General features: G+C 41.9%; 3 protein-coding genes across 8 annotated transcripts; all 3 read left to right on the forward strand.

Moving 5' to 3' along the window:
- Window positions 1-378: 378 nt before the first annotated feature.
- On the forward strand, window positions 379-2,242 carry LOC129174174 (nanos homolog 2-like). The gene has a single exon (XM_054765858.1). It carries the CDS (start codon window positions 1,652-1,654, stop codon window positions 2,090-2,092), a length of 441 nt encoding a protein of 146 aa, XP_054621833.1. The 5' UTR covers window positions 379-1,651; the 3' UTR covers window positions 2,093-2,242.
- A 743-nt stretch (window positions 2,243-2,985) lies between these two features.
- si:ch211-161h7.5 (uncharacterized) lies at window positions 2,986-5,994 on the forward strand. Its single transcript, XM_054766010.1, has 8 exons — window positions 2,986-3,038; window positions 3,121-3,233; window positions 3,312-3,456; window positions 3,529-3,642; window positions 3,712-3,856; window positions 5,205-5,353; window positions 5,427-5,566; window positions 5,642-5,994. The coding sequence occupies exons 1-8, from the start codon at window positions 2,992-2,994 to the stop codon at window positions 5,791-5,793; spliced, it is 1,005 nt and encodes a 334-aa protein (XP_054621985.1). The 5' UTR covers window positions 2,986-2,991; the 3' UTR covers window positions 5,794-5,994.
- A 537-nt stretch (window positions 5,995-6,531) lies between these two features.
- Window positions 6,532-18,447, forward strand: si:ch211-161h7.4 (nucleolar and coiled-body phosphoprotein 1). 6 transcript variants are annotated; one of them, XR_008567440.1, is made up of 16 exons: window positions 6,532-6,799; window positions 7,678-7,721; window positions 7,797-7,864; window positions 7,933-8,060; window positions 8,142-8,202; window positions 8,278-8,455; window positions 9,817-9,906; window positions 10,246-10,380; window positions 11,185-11,849; window positions 11,917-12,390; window positions 12,511-13,036; window positions 13,114-13,175; window positions 13,593-13,751; window positions 14,502-14,610; window positions 14,699-14,789; window positions 14,894-14,949. XR_008567440.1 is itself a non-coding variant. In XM_054766316.1 (16 exons), the coding sequence occupies exons 1-16, from the start codon at window positions 6,776-6,778 to the stop codon at window positions 14,974-14,976; spliced, it is 2,952 nt and encodes a 983-aa protein (XP_054622291.1). In that variant the 5' UTR covers window positions 6,532-6,775; the 3' UTR covers window positions 14,977-18,447. The 6 variants fall into 6 exon arrangements, 5 of the variants coding, with proteins under 5 accessions (XP_054622291.1, XP_054622292.1, XP_054622293.1 ...); XM_054766316.1 differs by having other exon boundaries at window positions 14,447-14,610; window positions 14,894-18,447; XM_054766317.1 differs by having other exon boundaries at window positions 14,450-14,610; window positions 14,894-18,447.
- The last annotated feature ends 1,089 nt before the right edge of the window (window positions 18,448-19,536 follow it).

Consider the following 19,536-nt stretch of genomic DNA (forward strand, 5'->3'; position numbering starts at 1 on the left):
AATGGGTAAAATTTGTGAAAGCCACAATGGAGTGGACAACTTCAAGGTGGCCCAGTATAGGAGTGGCTTTTTGGTTCAAACTTACAGATGTGAAAGCCCGACAAAGTCTCGTTGGCACCATGGTGGCGCCATGATGGCCACCTGCTAGACGTGTTTGTTGTGACACTGACTTACATTAATACTGTATGTGGAACAAACAGTACAAGCATATACTATTTGCCGGGTGCTACCCTTTATGTGTGTATTTATTATTTATTACTGAATGTAAATATGGTGGAACGCATACAACAGGGAAATGTTGACAGTTAAAAATATTGCAATCACATAAACTCTGTAGGATGTAAAGCAAAAGAGCGCAGAGGAGCCCAAAAAGCTGTAAAGACGAAAGATGATGAAAACCAAACTATTGGCAATAAACAAACCTAGACGGGGGAGTCCTTGGAGCAAGACTCAAGCAGAAAGACTGGACTGTTCAGGGCCTTTCTGTTGGAGGACTCCAAGGAATTGTCTAAATGACATCTAAATCCACTTTCTTAATTCACAACATACCCCACCTCTGCCCAGTCAGCTGGGATAGGCTCCAGCTCACCCAAATGACGCAAATGAGGACAAGCGCAAGAGACAATGGATGGACAGATGTGTTTATGCGAGGTTTCAGAAAAAAAAACATATCATTCTATCCATTTTTTCATTTTCTATAACGTTTGTCTTCATTAGGGTCACAGTCCAGCGGGAGCCTATCCCAGAAAATAACACTAAATTTAATAATAATATAATATTACTGTAATAATACAAGTTCCATTTTTGTCATCAAGTCCTGGTCCATCATGTCCACCGATGTAAAATGAGACAAAAAGGGGTAATTGCTATGAAAACTGATCTGTTTATGTCGACATGCAATATTATTACAGTAACTTCCTGTTCAGTGAAAAATTCATTTTTTTAGCTCGTGAGCCAGCAAAAGAATGTTTGTCATTGTCAAGCTCTGTCAAGCTCATTGTCATAGTCAAGCTCTCAGAGCAGCTTTGTTAAATAAGATCAAATATTGTAAAGTGGGCAGAATGACCATGAGGCAGGATGACACAATTCGCAAATCAGCCTTTTATTGGCGTCTAAACCTTACTGCAAGACGCATTTCACGTTTTAATGCGGCCAACGTGGCTAGCCAACTCTTCTTCTCTTTTGGACAGGCTCTAACTAGCAGGCACACGCCACTGCCCCCTATAGCGCAACCCCTGAATCACAGCTCAAAACCCTAGCCAATACTACAATACCATATGAAAACACACGAATACAAATAAAAAAACTGTGGAGGAAACAAACCGTACTGTACATTGAAAAAGCCTTATATGACCCATAATAATATAAATATAATATAACCACGTCTCTTTCTCTCTGTCTGTGTGTGCGTGTATGTGCGTGTGTGTGTGTGTGTGTGGCCCCACTTTGACCCTTCAATATCCTGCTGCTCCAAAAGACAAAAACAAGTCTTCCAATTTAGAGATGAAAGTGGTCCTCATCACTTTTTTCCCCTTTGGTAAGCACCTGTGCGGACTGACTCACGTGCCAACGATGGAGGGGGTGGGGGTGAAATGAGGGGGCAAGGGATCAACAAATAAATAGCACCCTCCACCGCACGCGCCAAACAAACATGACATCTCGCCAGCCCCCCACCGCGTCCGACGCACCCTGCTTTGACATGTGGCGCGACTACATGAACCTGGGTGGTCTGCTGAAGAAGATCCGCAGCGGAGGCCTGATGGAAGCTGAGGGTCCCTGCCAGCCGCCCGAGGGGCCCCAATGCTGCGGGGACTCCGTGGAGAGCAACTCGGTGAGCAGCCGCTCGGACACCAGCCTCACCGGGGGGCCGTCGGAGTTTTGTCCCTTCTGCAAGCGGAACGGAGAGACCCCCGACGTCTACCGCTCCCATAAGCTGAAGGCAGACGACGGCAAGGTGGTGTGCCCCGTCCTGTGGAAGTACACCTGTCCAGTGTGTGACGCTACAGGAGACCACGCCCACACACGCCGCTACTGCCAGCTGGCTCGGCGCCTGGAGGTGACCAGGACGATGCAAGGTCCCAAGTTCTGGTAGATGTTTCATGGTGTTTCATGATGTTTCATGAGCTTGTACAGCCTCTGCTGTGGTTCTACGTCTGATTGTCATTCCAGTTATGTTTTCACCGGCATGCAACATGACAATAAAGATGACTATTTTTGTTGATTCTTTTTATCCCTCAATGCACCAGAACTGTGTTTTAAAATGCAGAAAGTAGTATTTCATCATTGATGTTTATTATTGTGGTATGAGTCTGTGTGATGGAGTACATGGTGTGCTTTTGTACATTCATTCATCCATCCCAGACTGTAGCTAATAAGCAACAATAATTACTTTAGTAAGGCATTACAAAGGCTAAATTACATATGACATGATGTTGATCCCTAAACTTTATTCTTAGATAAACTTGTACAGAGTCATATTTTGTCTACTTCACCATGAATTACAGTAAAGTTACATTGCCCCCAGTGGCGGTTCTAGCTTCAATGCCGCCCCATACTGTCATCTGTTGTCGTTTTATTAGACAAGGCATTGTGTACAAGTTACAACAAACACAAAACATTTCACTGCTCAATACATTTGTTTTTTTGTGAGGAGTATCCCCCCTGTAGAGGGCCCCCAACAAACATATCTCGCCAAACTAACAGTAATTGCTCAGACATGGAGACGGGGTAGGGTTAAATAAGATCTGCTTCTTCCTTCTCCTTTTCACACATGTTGAATTGTGCAAGTTGATGTACCTCTATGTAACTTTGCATGATCCAAACACTATCACAGTCACGTCAAGTACAATGCGGAGGAGTGTTGTGTTTTATTGGTATTTTGCGACTGCGCTGCAGCAGGAATGTAAACAAGATAAGAGGTACACGTGACCCTGGCGGTGGTCATAAACGTTGCTGTTGCACAACCAGCTAATGTATAAAAGCGACCCATCCATGCTTTGTCTTGTTTTCTCACACTGGGCCAGCTGGGCTGGAGAAAGGTACGCTTTGTTTGACGTGGTTATTTTATTCAGCATGCATTCAGCATATTGTGTAATGTTCTGATGTGTTTGTTGTATTTAGACGCACGCCTGCGATGGGGAAACATGATGCTGGACGTCTTATAGTCATTCTGCTGTCTGTACTCTTCTACGTTGTGAGCTTGGTGTTCAACGGCCTCTCTGTAGTTGGAGTGGGTAAGTGAAGCTCTCATGGTCCTACTCCAATGTGAAGCTTCATTCCAACATGTTTCTGATGCACACGTGCACATGCAGGCCCTTACTATACCACCACAGCCAACGTGTCCGCTGTCTTTGAGACCCAGATCACACCCTCGGGATGGACCTTCAGCATCTGGAGTGTCATCTACGTGTGGTTGACCATCATGATTATCTACATCCTGGCTAACCTTTGCAGAAAGTAATGTTTGAAAGCATTTCAAAAGGCTAATGCCTGTGTGAACGCTAAAAGTGGTTGTTTTGCTCCTTGCAGGAATGCTTATGGTTATGTTTACTGCAGCCCTCCAGTCTTGCCCTATGGATTCTTCATATGCTGGTGTCTCAATCTGTGCTTTAATATCGCCTGGTTGCTTGTTTGGGACAGAGGGTAAGCTTACACTTAGGAAAATCAAACCATGCAAATATGAAATATGTGTTTTTTGTCTCTTCCACCAAGGCTGATGATTGCAGCGCTTGTTTTTCTGATTCTGGTCGCCGGCACAAACTACGCAATGATCTCTTTCGCCTGCCATGGCCTTCATGTTTATGGAGCGTGGCTAAAGAAATACCACAAAGCAGACCTGTGGCTCATTCGCATACTGGTTAGTATACCCCACACACGATACAGGGGGTGAATGACTCTTCTTCCATTTTCAACCCCCAAAAGTGGTCTCTTTCTCACCAACATTCTTGCTGGTGGTCTTGTAGCCCATTCCAGTCTTTTCTTGGTCTACAAAAGAGGTGTCCAAATTTTTTCCAGCGAGGGTCACATATTGAAAAATGAAAGGATGCAAGGGCCACTTTGATATTTTGTAAAGCAACACATGTGAATATGCTAAGAAGTTATATGTATTTCAAGAAAAAACTGCATCTCAGCTTTGTCATAGAGGTGAAAAAGCCTATTATTAGTATCAACTTCACACTTTGCTCTTTTTTTCTCCCATTTTTGCTGTTTTTTAAATTTTCCAAATATTTAAACTTTCTTCTTAAATAATCTCTGTAAATTTTATTCTAATATTGTGATGTTATTCTTTTATGATAGCTTTTTATTATAACTTTTCCCCAATCTAATTTTCCAAAAATGACAACTTCATTTTGTTTTGTTTCTCATAATATTACAAAAAGTTTTCTTTAATATTTCAACTCGATGCTCATAAAATAATTCATGATACGAGTTTATTCTTGTAAAATTGCCATTTTTTTTTTGTTAAAATGCAACTCTACTTTGACTTCACTTTTGTAAAATGACAGCTGTTTTTTTTTTTTTTTTTTTTTTTTTCTGCCGTTGTTTTTTGTCCAACTATTTCAACTTTGGTCTTGTAAATTCTGTTCTTCTTCTGGCTGTACAGTATTCCCACAATATTTAGACTTTTTCTGCAACCTAATTTTCCAGAAATTACAACTTAATTTGTCGTTTTGGTTGTTTTTCAGAATATTGCGATTTTAAAACATAACGTCTTTCTTTAGCATTTCAACTTCATGCAACTAAAATGAGTTTATTTTTTGTCATAATATTACAACGTTATTCTCGTAAAATTACAACTTTTTCTTGTTAGAGGGCAACTGTTTTATTTTAGTATTTTGGTTAAATTGTGCCATTGTTGTTTTTTTCATTTAGAATATTTTGTTTTGTTTTTTGTTACATTATATTTTTAGAATGTGGTACAAGCCAGTAAAAGGCCGCACTCAATCTTGTAGTGGAGTGGTTTCAAAGGAAGTTTCTTTTATCCACATAATGAGTTGAGATTAGGAACAACTAGTTTATGGGAGTCAGGCTGCTTGCTGGTTAGTAGCAAGTCATAGAGTTGTTTCCCTCATGACAAATGATTTGTAACTGTTACTCAGTGTTTTCTTCTCTAGATTTACATTCTGTCTCTCCCTGGTACAATAAGCCTACCATAAAAGTTCTGCACAGTTTTATAATACTTCTTTTCCTCACTGGAACTGCAGGTTCACAATGGCGTGATGATCTACACAACATGGACCACCATCGCCACGCTCATCAACCTGGCTATCGTGCTGACGTACGAGGCAAAGATGTCGCCCACCGACGCCGCCACCGTGTCGTATTGCGCCTTGACTGTCTTGCTGCTCGTGTGGTGAGCCTTGCGTGTACAAAACTTTTCACCGTTACACTTGAAGTGCTCCAAAAAAACCTCCACTCTGTCTCAGGTTCTTTCTGGAGAACATTGTCCTGGACAGGCACGTGCGCTACATCCTCATCGACTACCCAGTTGTGATCTGGGCCTTGGCAGGAAACTTCGATAAACACTACAATGCGGAATCTCTCAGCCGCAGTGGCGTCTTCATTGGTAAAGTTCTTCGTCACAAGCGTCAGCAGCAAAAGTTCCACACATGGCTAATGGTGAACTCCTCTCTTGTCATAGTCGTGCTGTTGGCTGCGTCGTCGTTGCTGTTTGTCGTACGGGTAGTTCTGGTGTTTTGGCGTCACTTCAAACAGCCGCTCTACAACAACATCAGCCCCGAGGCCATGGAACCCATGGAGGCTGCGCAGCGGCAAAAAAAGACACTTCGATAAAGCTTTGTTTGGTATAAATGGCTTCCTTTACACATATGCAATTGCTATTTCTTTACATATGGTGTTAATAATTTACAATATGTGATGCCCATGAACACGATTATCTTACATTATCTTGATCTCTGACTGACTGAGCTCTGAACCTTTTTAGAGTACTTACATATACTGATCATAAAACCTGTGAACAATCAACACTGCCCAGGCAGCTAGTCTGTACAGTTTTTCTGTCCGTTTGGGTATTTAATTATATCCCAATACTGATGTCAATATATTTATTTTGAAATAAAGTATGTGCATGACAATGTTCTAAAATTTGTTCATTTGGCTTCACAATATCACAGTCAAATATATGCATTGTTTTACACTTTCATTAAAACAAATAGGAATGTCATCACAATGTTCTTATACGCACACATAATATTGCATTGTAAAAGCTGAGAGTTACCATAGTTTATCTACAGGGAGCAGTATTGCATAGTGCTAACCTGACAATCCCCGGCAATCAAAACGTAGAAGAACATAGTACTTTTCACCCATGTTATGTCTTCAGGCAGAGAACATTTAGCAACGCCACTGCTGACCAAGAAATATCAGCATACATCATACAAACAGTCAAATGAATGCTATATTTGTATAATATAATTATATATAAAATGGCACGACATCAAAGCCTCTGCAACTTGACAGTGGTGCTTCCTGCAAAGCATAACTCGGGGTCGAATGTGCCACAACGTCGGCGGGATATTTGCCACTACATCACAGCATTACAATAGCTGTTGTAACCAGACATTAATGTCTTCGTTGTAATGCCTCCATTTAAAAGGCGCCTCGACCATCTTAGTAATTTTATAGCTAAAGTAAATGCTAAGGGAGTGTCTCGTTAAAACGCAGATAAGCCGGAGCAGTCGCTTGCTAGCTAAAGCTAACGTTGTGTTTTGCATTGTAAGAAAGACATCTACTGCTGAAAGAGGGACGTCCTGAAATGGAGAAGAACTATCCAGTGTTGGTAAGATAAGTTCATTTTTTTTCCTTCGTGTTTTCATCTTTTTCGCTTCCGAAATTAGGTGAATATCCTAGTGCGTAAAGTTGCCGCGAACAATAGGACGTGCATATCCATAGCTATACCAGGACGCTAAGAACCAGGGGCGGACCTCTGCCGTCACTATTCTTATTTTGTATATAAAGTCATTGTAGGACCTTAATCATAAAGCCATATTGTACAGGAATCAAAGATCCTCTATCACACAGGAGCGCTCTGCTGTAATTACGTACTACTATAAACGCTAGTCAACGATCATCTCACTGCCAGGAATATTCAGATGTTTTACGTACCTACTGCAAAAAAACTAGCCTACGATGCTCTTTAGCACAAGAGTGGTCTGCTGTTTTTAGGAGTCTGCTGCAAAAATGTTAGTAAGTTTTGAACTTGACTCGACATGTGAACACCGCTCCCCTCATTATTGCAGTTTTGCCAGATGGGAAATGACAAATTATTGTACCAGAAACCTACAGTGATCGTGTATACACGATATGACCTTGATCAGGACCATCTTCTGCAGTAAAATATTACCACAACCCGTGGATAGTATAGTTTATACATAATGCAGTTTACTCCATTGACAGTTCGGCATCTCCAGGGAGAGATGGGTAAACATTCACACCTATGGACAATGTATAATCTCCAGTTAATTTAATATGCATATTTTTGCAATGTGGGAGGAAGCCAGAGAAAACCCATGCACTCATAGGGAGAACATGCAAACTACACACAGAGATGGTCAAAATGGAGATTCAAACCCTGACGGGGAGACCATCATGCTAAACACAAGGCCCTCCTATATGCTTCCATTATATTCTCTTATGATACTTTATGTCTGTCCACAGAAGAGACCAAAGAGGAAGCTCTGCTACTTGCCAAGCATACAGAAGTAAGTTAAACAATTTTTGGAATTTTGTATTTTTGTCAAGAGGCAAAATGTAGAGCTTGCATTTTGTCTTTTCAGTTCACGTAAAGAAAACTGGGGTCCTAAGCTGTCATTGGGAGACGTGGACAGGATGTTTGATGACTTGGGTGAGTTTGCATGTTGGATTTGTTTTTAATCCCACTCGCATGTTAATCTTTCATGATTTCATGCGCAGATTGTGTCTCTGACGTTGACGCACCCCCTGTGTCTTCAATGCTGGAGGATTGCGAGGAAAGCCAGGAGTTGATAAGTGCTTCACCAGTCGCACTGCGTCGAGCATCAAGACCTGCCAAATGTCAAACTGTAGGCTGAATTCTGAATTGACAAGTTCAACAAACAACCTTTGCTTTGTTGCACAGCTTCACCTTTTGTGTACCTCTTTAGCCTCCAAGAGAAGCTCAGTTATCTCCAGCAACACAGTCACTGAGTCCCGAATTGCACATCCGTAAGAGACTTCTCAACAATCTCACCTTTTTTTTTTTAATAGCTGCTGACCTGTTTGTACCTGTCTCCAATGCAGACCTTCCTTTGAAAGGACATGGGCCGGTGAAAACTTCCAGCCCGATAGAAGTGGGCAGGGAGGCTCCACAGACGGAGAGCAATGAAGAGCTGTCGCCTATCCTCTTTGACTGCCAAGAAGCAGAGGCGAGGACACAGCCTCCATCCGGCAAGAAAGCGAACAAGGATGTCACCGAGAAGTAAGATTGGACTGATAAAATAGTCTTTATTATGCAACAATACATGCAATGTGTTGTTACGATGTTTAATCATTGAATCATGTTGAATCATTTAAATGTGGTATATGGTTTATAAACAACTTTCGTTGACGATGTAGCCAGTAGCAGGGCTGCTGAGCTGCCGTTCGTCGTATGCTAGACAAGGGTTTCTCAAACGGTCTCAACCTGGGACACATATTTTCCAGTGGTCATAAAGACAGGACCCACTTTTATTCAAGTCAACTGAAGTCTTTTGTTTTTTCTTTTTAAACAGCAATACACATAATTACATGACTGTCCAAAGTGCATTTTAGGGGAATTTGTGAAGGCATTTTAGGAAGGAATTGAGAAGGAACATAACTGTACGCACACAAATAATGCAGAAATTAAAATTCAGTTTAAAATTGCACTAAATTAGACCACAAAAATCAGATATTTCACTTTTAATTGTGCAATAATGTGCAATACCAGCGATTTTGTTTCTGATCCGTTACAGAGAAAAATTCAGGCTGGTATCGGCGATACCGATATTTTTGTGCAAAATCACTTAATGTGTCTGTTAAATTTTAAATAGTAGTGTTTTTCATATCAAAAATAAAGAATACAATTAAATTAATTAATTTAAACAAATATTTATTCAAATAAACTAATAATTTATTTTAATTTACTTTAAAAAGTATTTTAAGGTAGCGGGGTGATTTTACAATATAGCCAAGTCAATATCCAACAACAGAAAAAACAGAAGACAAAATCATATAAAATACATCAAAATGGTATTTTAAACAATAAAAAAAGAAAATATGTAAAGTAATAAAACCATTAAAATAAATTATTAATTAAGAACTACCAAAAGATTGAGAACTTTATTCACTATCCACACATGGCTCTGTTTCAACAGGCAAACGTTTCAAACATTATTTCAAATGACAGAAGTATCAAAAGTATCGCTATTTTGATTTGCAAATTCATTTTACAGCATGAAGAACTGGTATCGGAAGTATCGATATTTTACCATCAATGCGAACACCATTAGCAATACCAAGGAGGAAAATGGCTAAATATTGCTCAGTTTTACTTGAAAATAACAAACAAGGCAAACGTCTGTTGCATAAAGTCATTTTCGACAAGCTGTCTTCGACCCACCCAGAATAAACCCAATTTTGGGTCTCGATCCATCAGTTGAAAATCACTCTGCTAGACTACAGACTTTGACCTTCATCCACACTTGCACCAAAAAACACCTAAGGTGGCATCATCCCTTTTGCTATGCTGTCCCAAGGTGTACCCGGCAAATATACCGAGGGCAGCATATGCACTCACTCACTTCTAACTATTCCCTCTAGACATCTCCACTCTGACTTTGAGTCCCCACCAAGTCTTGTTGTCCTCTGCAAGCACACATCCAGTCTCAAGAACAGGATGGCGGAACCACCGTAAGTGTTTTTTTTACCCCCTTGCCCCGATACTTGTTTAATTCAGAAAACGCTTATTCTCTGTATGATATGCATATGCTCTTTTCAGCCATAATGAAAGTCCGACAGCCTGCAGAGAAAAGAATGTGCCAAGCTTGGTAGTGTTTGTTTTGTGCGTTACTCCTTTGAGATGACAGGTGGCAGTGTTGTAACAGCTATAGCTGCTGAACATTTGCGCTGAAATGTATCAAATCAAGTAAAGGCTTGCATGAAACACAGGCTGCCAGAATAAGAACTATCAAGTCAGTAACTACCTTCACTGTGTTTTTATTTATTTATTTATTTATTTTTTGTCATTAGTAATTCTCCCTACCGGGAGCCCCAGGTGCCCTCTCCTGAGGAGTCGACGACAGCAAAGATGTCTGGCCAAGTGAAAAAAGACATGGCAACTTTTCTGCAAAAGCTTCGAGACGCTGGGCAGCCCAAAGCCACAGTGTGAGTTTGGCTTTTAGGACATCTCAAAGTGTTTACCCATCATTTTTGAACAAAAATAAGTGATGCAGTGTTAATGGTGGGGGTGGTGGTGGTGGTGGGGAGGAATGAAGTCATCGTCTAATTTGCATAATTGGCCATGATGCGTGTACATGTAATTTTGATGGACGCTGCAGGAGAGATAACTGAGCAGAAAACACAAAGGGTCTCCAAAGTATCTAAAGTTTCTAATAAGACCTGAAGAAGTAGCTAGATTTGTCGCTAATTGTTTTGTAAAACAGTCTAGAGGGGTTTGACTACTCATTAAACATCATGACAAATTCACTAAGTTGGCAGCACTGCTACGTCTTATTCTCTGGCGGACCAGGTGTATATGAGGTGTGTTAAGAGGCTAAGAGTTATGATGCCATCTACTGTACAGAGTTGTAACGACAAGCTACATTCACAGACGGTCCCATTATAAGGTAGTACCAAATCTATTTGTGGCGGTCCAAATTAATTTGTGTGTTGGTGTGCTGATACAGATAAATGATCAATAGTGGTAAACAGTGTATAACAGTGTCTATGTTGACTTTGCTAACAAGGGAGGACAGCATACTAACAAAATCAAAGAATGTGCGGGGACACTGATAATATCCTTGGACCCTTGGATAAGTGTTTCAACTGTTTCTCTTTAGATTGTGACTTTTTTGCTCATTTTTTCTCATTTTCTCTGTTTTTTTTGTTTTTGTTTTACTTGTACAACGTGCTGTGCGGCAATCAAAAAAACTAACATTGGCTTACAATGTCAACGTCATTCCACTGTAGAGGAGAGCAAAGGAAGAAAAAAACAAGCATCAACAACCTCCAAACTTGCTTTTTCAGGGTCAGGAAGTCCCTGGCACCAATCAAACCCCCTTCTGAGCCAGAGGACGATTTCCTGATTGTGGAGGATGAAGTGCCCTTTCGATTCTCCATCCTGAGTAAATCTACGACCACACCACAAAGGAGCAAGAGGTCCAGCAGTGACAAAGACAGCTCGACAGACAAAGGGTCAAAGGGCGGCTCGCCGGAGAGGACGCCAAAACAGCCGTCGGCAGATGTGTCTCGCAGGAAGCCTCTCAAAGATCCAACTGTTGGTCAGAAAGCGACAAAGAGGGAGAAAAAGAAGAACACAGCGGGGACTGGAGGTGACAAGGTTCCAAGTCCTGATGACATTCCAGCTGCTGAGCCGCTGCCTCGCGATATGTCGAGCAAAAAGAAAGCCCGTCCACGGGAGAAAGTGCTGCCTGACACTGCAGAGGAGCAACAGAAAGAGCCCGCGAGGAGACAAACGGATGACGAGAAAGCCCAGACGTCATCCGGAGTCAGGAGATTGAAGTCTTCAAAGCCCAGCAGAGACAACCTCAAGACCAGCAGGCCAGCTGGAAAAGTGAAAGGGATCCGCCAGAAGCCGAGCAGCAAAGAACGTGCAAACCTGGCTTCTCCTTCAGGTAGGTTCATCTCATCATGTATGTGCACGGTCAGAGTGAAGACTGACGTTTATCTGTCTTCATGCAGACCTCACGGAACTCAACATAGACCCAGTCCAGGATTTAGCAGCTGGAAAGCCAGAACAAAACAAACACTTGGGTTCTGGTGGGAGTTCCGAGGAGGAGGCTAAGGTGCTCGGGAAAAGGAAAAGAAATCCACCTGGAGAGTGGTGGTTGAGCTGCCCTCAGAACACAGAGCAGCTGACGGACCAGCCACCCAGTGTCAAGAAGTCCAAACAAGGGGAACCCAGCACTGCCGTACCTTCACCTACAAAAGCAGACAAAGAGCGCCCGTTCAAAAGAACAAGCAAGGACTCCAAGAAGACCAACGGTGCAAAAGTCAAGCAGAAGAAACGACTCAGAGGAGACACCACAGACACCATTGAAGTCAACCGAGATGAAGCAGAGCAGATGGACGCTCAGGAGCAGGAAGCAGCACAGCAGGAGCCTCTGTTGTCCAGCCCTTTGGAACTCAACCACAGAGACCAGAGCCACAACTCAGGTACACTACACACCTAAAGCCAATTTTTTTTTTTACCGTTTAGGAAAAAAAACAACAACACACTTGTAAGAACTGCAGTGCTCTTGTTTTGGATGTCATTGTTGTGATTCCGCACTTCAGAGCACCAACAATTCCAGCGAGTGTATCAGCACCCTGGCAGGAAAAAAGTGTCCCACACTCCCGTCTCTCTCAGCCCCAGAGGATCCTTGGAGCAGCTGAGTAGAGCACAAGCAAGCAAACGCAACAGGAAGCCACCAGGCGAGTGGTGGAAGGCCACCAGCACACCTGAAGACACAGAGTCTTCACAGCCCGAGCCTCTACGCCGAATGTCCAAAAAGGCCCACGCTCGCAAGGAACGGAAAACGGGGTCCAAACAAAGAACTCCTGCAGCAGGGGGTGCTCTTGTATCTCCGCTCACTAAGAGAGTGCTGTGGGTCCCAAAGAGCATCAAATCCTCAATGGGCACTTTTAAGGACATTTTCTCCTCACATACGGAGAATACCGTTGTACTCCGCAATGGAGACACCGATCAGAATAATGAAGTCCAATCACCGGACCGTCGAACACCCAAAAACACCCACCAGGCAACAGTCGGCATCGATGTGGGCCAAGCTCACCATGGCAGCCCACAGGACTATCAGAACACGTATGTCAAAGAGATGTGCCATCAGTCCATGTCTTGTTTGTTCTTCTTGGCTTATGTTTTTCTTTTTTTCTGCACAGATTTAGCATCCTCAGAAGCGGGCCGTCATCCATGATTGATCTGGAGATGCACAAGGACACGGGTCAGTCTGCAGAACTTTGAATCTCAGCCACATTTGCCTATAAGCAAACCTTAACCCCCCCATACAGATTTGTGATCGAATAGCAGACCACTGCTAGCCATAAATGAAACAGCAGATCAATCAAACATGCAGTTCACTTCTTCATCATTTGACAGCAGACGTTGCAATGCATGAACTTCCTTGTGGCATTCCGCTTTACGGCAGCAGGACTCCAACATTGGAAAGCAGGCTATACTCAAATGACTGTTAAATCAGAAATAATTCAAGAGAACGGAATAATAATCATAGCAATCATCTCCATGCTCGGGAATGTTCTCATTTGTCCAGGTTATTGTGTTGTCAGGGCATTGTATGGATCGTAACTGGACTGTTCAGGTTGTTTCAGGAATTTAAACAGCAAACCTGTCTTGGTTCCAGGCCCTTCATTGTCCAGTCCCTTTCCCGCCGAGTTGTCCGTGTGCGACATGTGTGCTCCTCCCCTCAAGCCTTTCGTCCTGCAGGCCAAGGACAAGGCCAACCTGACCAGGTGGCTGAGGATTCTGTGGTCCACCACCCTGAAAAGTAAGAAGAGTAACAGTAAGAACAATATTATCATCAAATACAGTGTTTGTGCTCGTGTAAGGCTTGATGGCTTGTAAAAAAACAACAAAATCACTTGCTGTTATCAGGTGCATGGCAAAGCCAAATATGTTGCTATGACTCATAACCATAACCAGCCAGAAAAGACAATAACAGCAATGAGGAATCACCGAAAGTACAAATGGTGGAAAAGTGCATACAAACTAGGGATGCACAAAAAAAATTAAGAAAAACTGCCATCGTCAGTCACACTAAATTGCGTTATAATTGTGAAATGACTGATTTTTAAAAATGTTACCGTGCACTGTCGTCAGAATGACTGCTGACGCTTCCTCTGACTTGTCTTATTACATGCGCATGCAGCCTGCTTTTTTCATCACAGCTCCATCTACTGGATGTGCTTGGTCACTGCGGACCTTAATGATGCTTAAAAGTGGGAACACATTCCTCATTCAGCAACAAAATGTTTGCCTATGTGTGGTTTCATTGGTGTACTTCATGTAGCTTCTGTGGAAGGGTAAAACTAACCTGTCTCGCAACAGTCAAAACCCAGCTCACGTTCCGTATTAGTGGGTGAACAACAAACAAATTGCAATCTAAACAAACCTTCACCCTTCACCAATCCAAACAAACCTTCCCACCCGTCTACACAAAATGCTTTTTTTTTTTTTTTTTGACAATCCTCACCCTAGCAGATGCGTCTAAGTTCTCCCCTGACCACTTTGATTGGTACACCCACCGCGGCAGAGTCATGGGTGTGCTGGAGGACCTGCACTGTGGGAACATCTCTCACGGAAAGATGTTGCTGGGCTCCTTCATGAGGAAACCCCTGTGGGTGGACCACAGCGCCACCACGGTCAGGAGAACTTTTATTTCAGAATATCCCTTGACTGATTTGAAAAATGATTTTGTCCTGTTGACTGTTTTTTTGTTGGCTCCTAAAGATTTTCAACCTGCAAACAAGCTCCATCAATGTCACCATCAACTGCACGGAGTCATGTGTCCATGCGGGACAGTCCTTCATGGTGCCATGCGGTAAGAATGTATATTATATGTATGAGTGCTGCTCTGCTTTTATGATTATTTTGAGGCATCATTTCAAGGTGCATATCAGTCACATCATCTTTGTGCTCCAACAGGCCATGCTTACAGTATCCAGAACCTGGTGGCGCAGCCTGTAATGCTGTGCTTTACCAGGGTACTGGCAGAGAGTCCAGACTGACGTATGCATTTCTAAAGCTATGTAGAACAAGCCATGATGTTATTGTGCTTTTATGTCTTACGCTGTGCTTGGAATGACTTAGTTTCGTCAAAATGCAAATGGAAAATAAAATGTAATGTTTTTTGTCACATCAAGATGTATTTTTTTTATTTTGTATGTTTTAAATATATTAATATTTGATGGTATGGTTTATTTTTGTAATTATTTCAGACATGCTTAATCATGTGGTTACATTTGCACAATTTTAGGAAGAAACAGCTTAATTTAATAGTAAAGGTTTTTTGTAACATTAAGGAAAAAGAAGGAATAAAAACCAAAAAATGTAAGAGTAGGAAAATATGAATACATTTTTAATGATAAATGGAAAATAAGTTAGAATAAGTGGAGACATTAAAATAACAAGTAAAGCAAAGACATTTGTAACGGTTTTTATTGCATTTTGTCTGAACAAATACTCCACTTGTGCCTGCCAAAATGTTATATTCACATGAGTTACACGTCAGCATCAAAATTGTAACACCTCTGTTTAAAATATTGAAACAGTGGCAGACTCGTACTCGTCCAACACACATCTTGTCAGTCACTGTGTCCTCATCAAACATTTACTGACCTACTTCATGAGGGCTGATTTATTTTTTATCCACTTTGAAAGAGTCCATGATGTTCAGTCAACGCATCATACGTGTGTGAGCGTTGCCATTCATTTATTTGTGGCTCCCCGCCACAGATCTGGACCACAACATGAAGATTTTATGCTGCCTGTTCGCTCTCTCATAAACACATTATAATGGGATTGCCTGTGAATATAGTTTGTCCTTAGATGGCATCTTAACTGCTCCTTAACACAGCTTATACACATCTGGTCTGCTAGAGAATAAGAACATGTAGCAGGAGGGAGCTGTGCGTGTGTGTGTGTGTGTGTGTGTGTGTGTGTGTGTGCTGCATAACTAATAATGCACGTATTTACACTCGGACTGATTTGATCATTTCTCCTGTGAAGCAGCAAAACAATGATATCTTCTGTGTATTCTCTGTCAGAAACAGCCTGCTCATTCAGTCATGTGCGCATCGTGTGTAGTTGAGCCAAGCGTCATTGCCTCGGGGGCAGGATCCCCGCTCTGACCACCATCTTTAATTATAAAGCACGTCTATGAGCAAATCCGCCACATGAAGCACAACATCTGTGCACTGACTAGACCAGAAAGAAGTTGATGTTTTCTTTTCCACAGGATAAGCTACAGCTACCTGTGTTTAGTTTGTACAGATGCTAGCCCGTTGGTTTACTGTAACTGTAAATATTGTACCCCATCAAGCCAAATCGGCCTGACTTGGGATGTTTACATTGTGGAAATAACACTGCGTCCAAAAAGACAAGACAGAAGGAAACAGGAAGACATTCCCAAAAGGAGCGTTTACACAGACACTACACATGTAACGACACAACGCGTATTGCATATTGTATTGCCAAACAACGCTAATGTTAGCAACACTAATGAGCAAGATAAGCCCTAGCATGTCTTAAAATAGCAGTAGGAACTAACGTTCATATTTTCATTATTGCCTAATGTGATAAATACAAAGGAGCTAAGCGTGATAACACATGACCAGAAACAACATTAGCGAAAGTCATGATACTTTATTGTAAAATAAATATGAAGTCATTTAATATCTATGTAGCCATCTCTTTCAGTTATCGTACATCCATTTCTAGCATCTATCTAGCCATTCATTCATCCACTCACCTGTCCGTCTCCAGCCATCATCCCATCTACTGTATTCATCCATCATATGTATATCAATCCATCCATTCATTTGTATAATCCATCTATCCATCCATCACTATCATCCATTCACCACATCTATCTATCCATTCATCATACATATGTATATCAGTCCATCCATCTCTATCATCTATCCATCCATCAATCCATCGCTATCATCATTCACCAATCCATCCATCTTTATCATCCATCCATGTCTGTCAACCATTCATGCATTTCTATCATCCATCTCTATCCATCCATTCGTCTCTATCCGTCCTTCATCCATCTTTATGCATACATCTACCATCAATCTGTATGTCCATATACCTCTATCCATCCATCCATCTACTCCTTAATGCGGGGGTGTCCAAACATTTCCCACCGAGGGCTGCAACCTGAAAAAAGTCAAAGCACCTTTTTGATATTTTCTATATTGTAAACAATGCTGAAACCAATGAAATATACTAACAAATTATTGTTATTTAATTATTTAAAGAAAAAAATGCCTGCATGTATGTTCTGTCTCCCTATATTGCACCTTTTCACTCCCCCCCATTTTTATTGTTGTCTTTGTAAATATTTTTAGCAAATATTCCGCAGCCAATAAAAACTGAGCTGTGGACCGCACAGCCCTGCCTTAATTGCAGCGACTCATGGCAACGATAAGTTCATGCTGTCGTCATTGTTTGCAGCGGTTGACACCATCAAGGTGTCATGAAAGTTGTTGTTATGCGGTGACATTATTGCTGCTCAAGCCACCTGTGAGTGTGTGAGATCAACAAGTGTCAATAAAAAATTCCCAAGTGGATGTCATTAGCTTTTAAAAGCTGTTTTGCAATGCAAGAGAAATGAATGGAGGCCCATTCTTTTAAAGGAGCTTTACAAACGTCTGCGAGTGTGAATGAGCGCGGCCTGTCAATGAGCCAACGAGGAAATAAGCTGCGCTGCTTTGCATGCCACACAATCATTCCGCCACACAAACACTCGTTAGTCTCTCTTCAGTCTCCACACACAATTCAAACCCCCAATTGCATTTCCTTCCTCCCGTCAGCTTTTATTAATATTTGTTAAGAATAAAGTACCGCTTGTGACGTGTGTCATTTGTTTTAACCAAAGTGGTACCAACATACTTATTGTGTAAATGTCTCAAAGTCTCTATAATGGCCACTTCATTAGTTCCAATACAACAATGTGTTCTGTGCGTTTATGACTCTTTGAAATGTTCCCATGTAGTGAGTAAGGAAAAGGTGCATCTATAGTTTCACTTCCCCATACTGGGCAAAAGTATTGTTTTATTGACACACAGCAATCAAATCCACCATTAGCATCATTGCGACATAGTAATACTTGTAGTAGGACACACACTACTGTAGGTTAGCTCGTCACTGCGCTGCTGATTGACTTTGTACCTTCAGGGGGAGCCCTTGAGTTCACTCTTGACAACTTCCAAACTGTGCAACATGACTCCACTCATACGTTATTGATGACTTTTGAAAGTCACACTGTAAAGAAATAAGTCATTTCTAACGGATGTAAAGTTCTAATATTAATAGATTTTTTTCTTCAATTAAGTCATAATTTTTGAAGGATAGAGTGATGGGGGTGGGACGTTTTCAAAAAACGTGAAATTGTACTGGAATTACACTAAGTCGTAACAAAGTCGTAATCTCACCAGAATAAGTTGTACCAAAGACAGAAGTTGTAATTTTGGGTTGTATTTGTGTCAAGAAGAAAAGATGTAATTTTACCAGGAAAAATGTATAATTTTATAAGAATAAAAAATGCCAAACCTGACATGTTGTCTTATACGTGGGTGCACCAGCCATGGGAATCAAGTCGTCAATTTAATTTCTGTAGCTCAAAGCACTTTCTACATGGAGCCGGTCGGCCCAAGACCGTGCTCCTCGTACATTTAAGAACTGAAGCACTTTGGCGACGGAGGCAAGGAAAACTCCCTCAAGGCCAGATGGATGGGACGTTTGCGTCAGGAAGGTGAAAACTGACAACATTAACTGCGTCAAAGTGCTTGTGAATGAATCGTAGGTGAGATTATTTTTAGCTTCAGGCCGCCCACCTGTGCCAGGAGACGAGGTGTAGCAGCAGGTCTACAAGGAGGAAGGTGGACTTTATTTAATCCTGGCACCCAGAGGCCCCTCCACCGCTCATAAACACGGCAATTTGTGTGAAAGCTCAGCGGATCACCTTGCGAGTGCCACATTTGGAACGCTTCTCTATTAGTGTTGAACGGCAGCCAGCTTGTCTTCAAGTCTGCGGCAGATCGTGAGTCATCACCCCCCACCCACACCTTCTCAGCATCTGCTCCCCTTCGGCATGCCGATACAACAGCCGTGACGCTGCATTGTCAAAGTAAAAGATACATGCACGGCGCTCCTTCACTTTGAGTTGTTATCTTGTAGAATGACGTCGTTTACTCACATCTCACGTTTACTCACATACTCACATCTCTCATCACAGCCGCTTTAATGTGGCAGAGCCTCTTTTTTGAACTTTTCCTGGCTGTCATTTGGACTTGTATATTTGCAGGTAATGACATCCTATATGTCATGTATGTTGTGTAGCATCAAGTCTGCTACAGGGATGCCTTAAGTGACTTTAGCTAGCTAGCCTCCATTAATTGTCTGTCATCTCGTTGCCTTCAGCGTCCGCATTAACTTGCAGAGCGAGAGCACACACTGAATTTTATTTAGTCTTTTACTTTCCACGATGTCCTCTGGTTGTCTGGCATGATTTATTTATGTAGTGGTCCACTCTGGGAGATGTTGTCCTATTTATTTGT

This window comes from Dunckerocampus dactyliophorus, chromosome 21 (genome assembly GCF_027744805.1).
Source record: "Dunckerocampus dactyliophorus isolate RoL2022-P2 chromosome 21, RoL_Ddac_1.1, whole genome shotgun sequence".
Classification (NCBI taxonomy): domain Eukaryota; kingdom Metazoa; phylum Chordata; class Actinopteri; order Syngnathiformes; family Syngnathidae; genus Dunckerocampus; species Dunckerocampus dactyliophorus.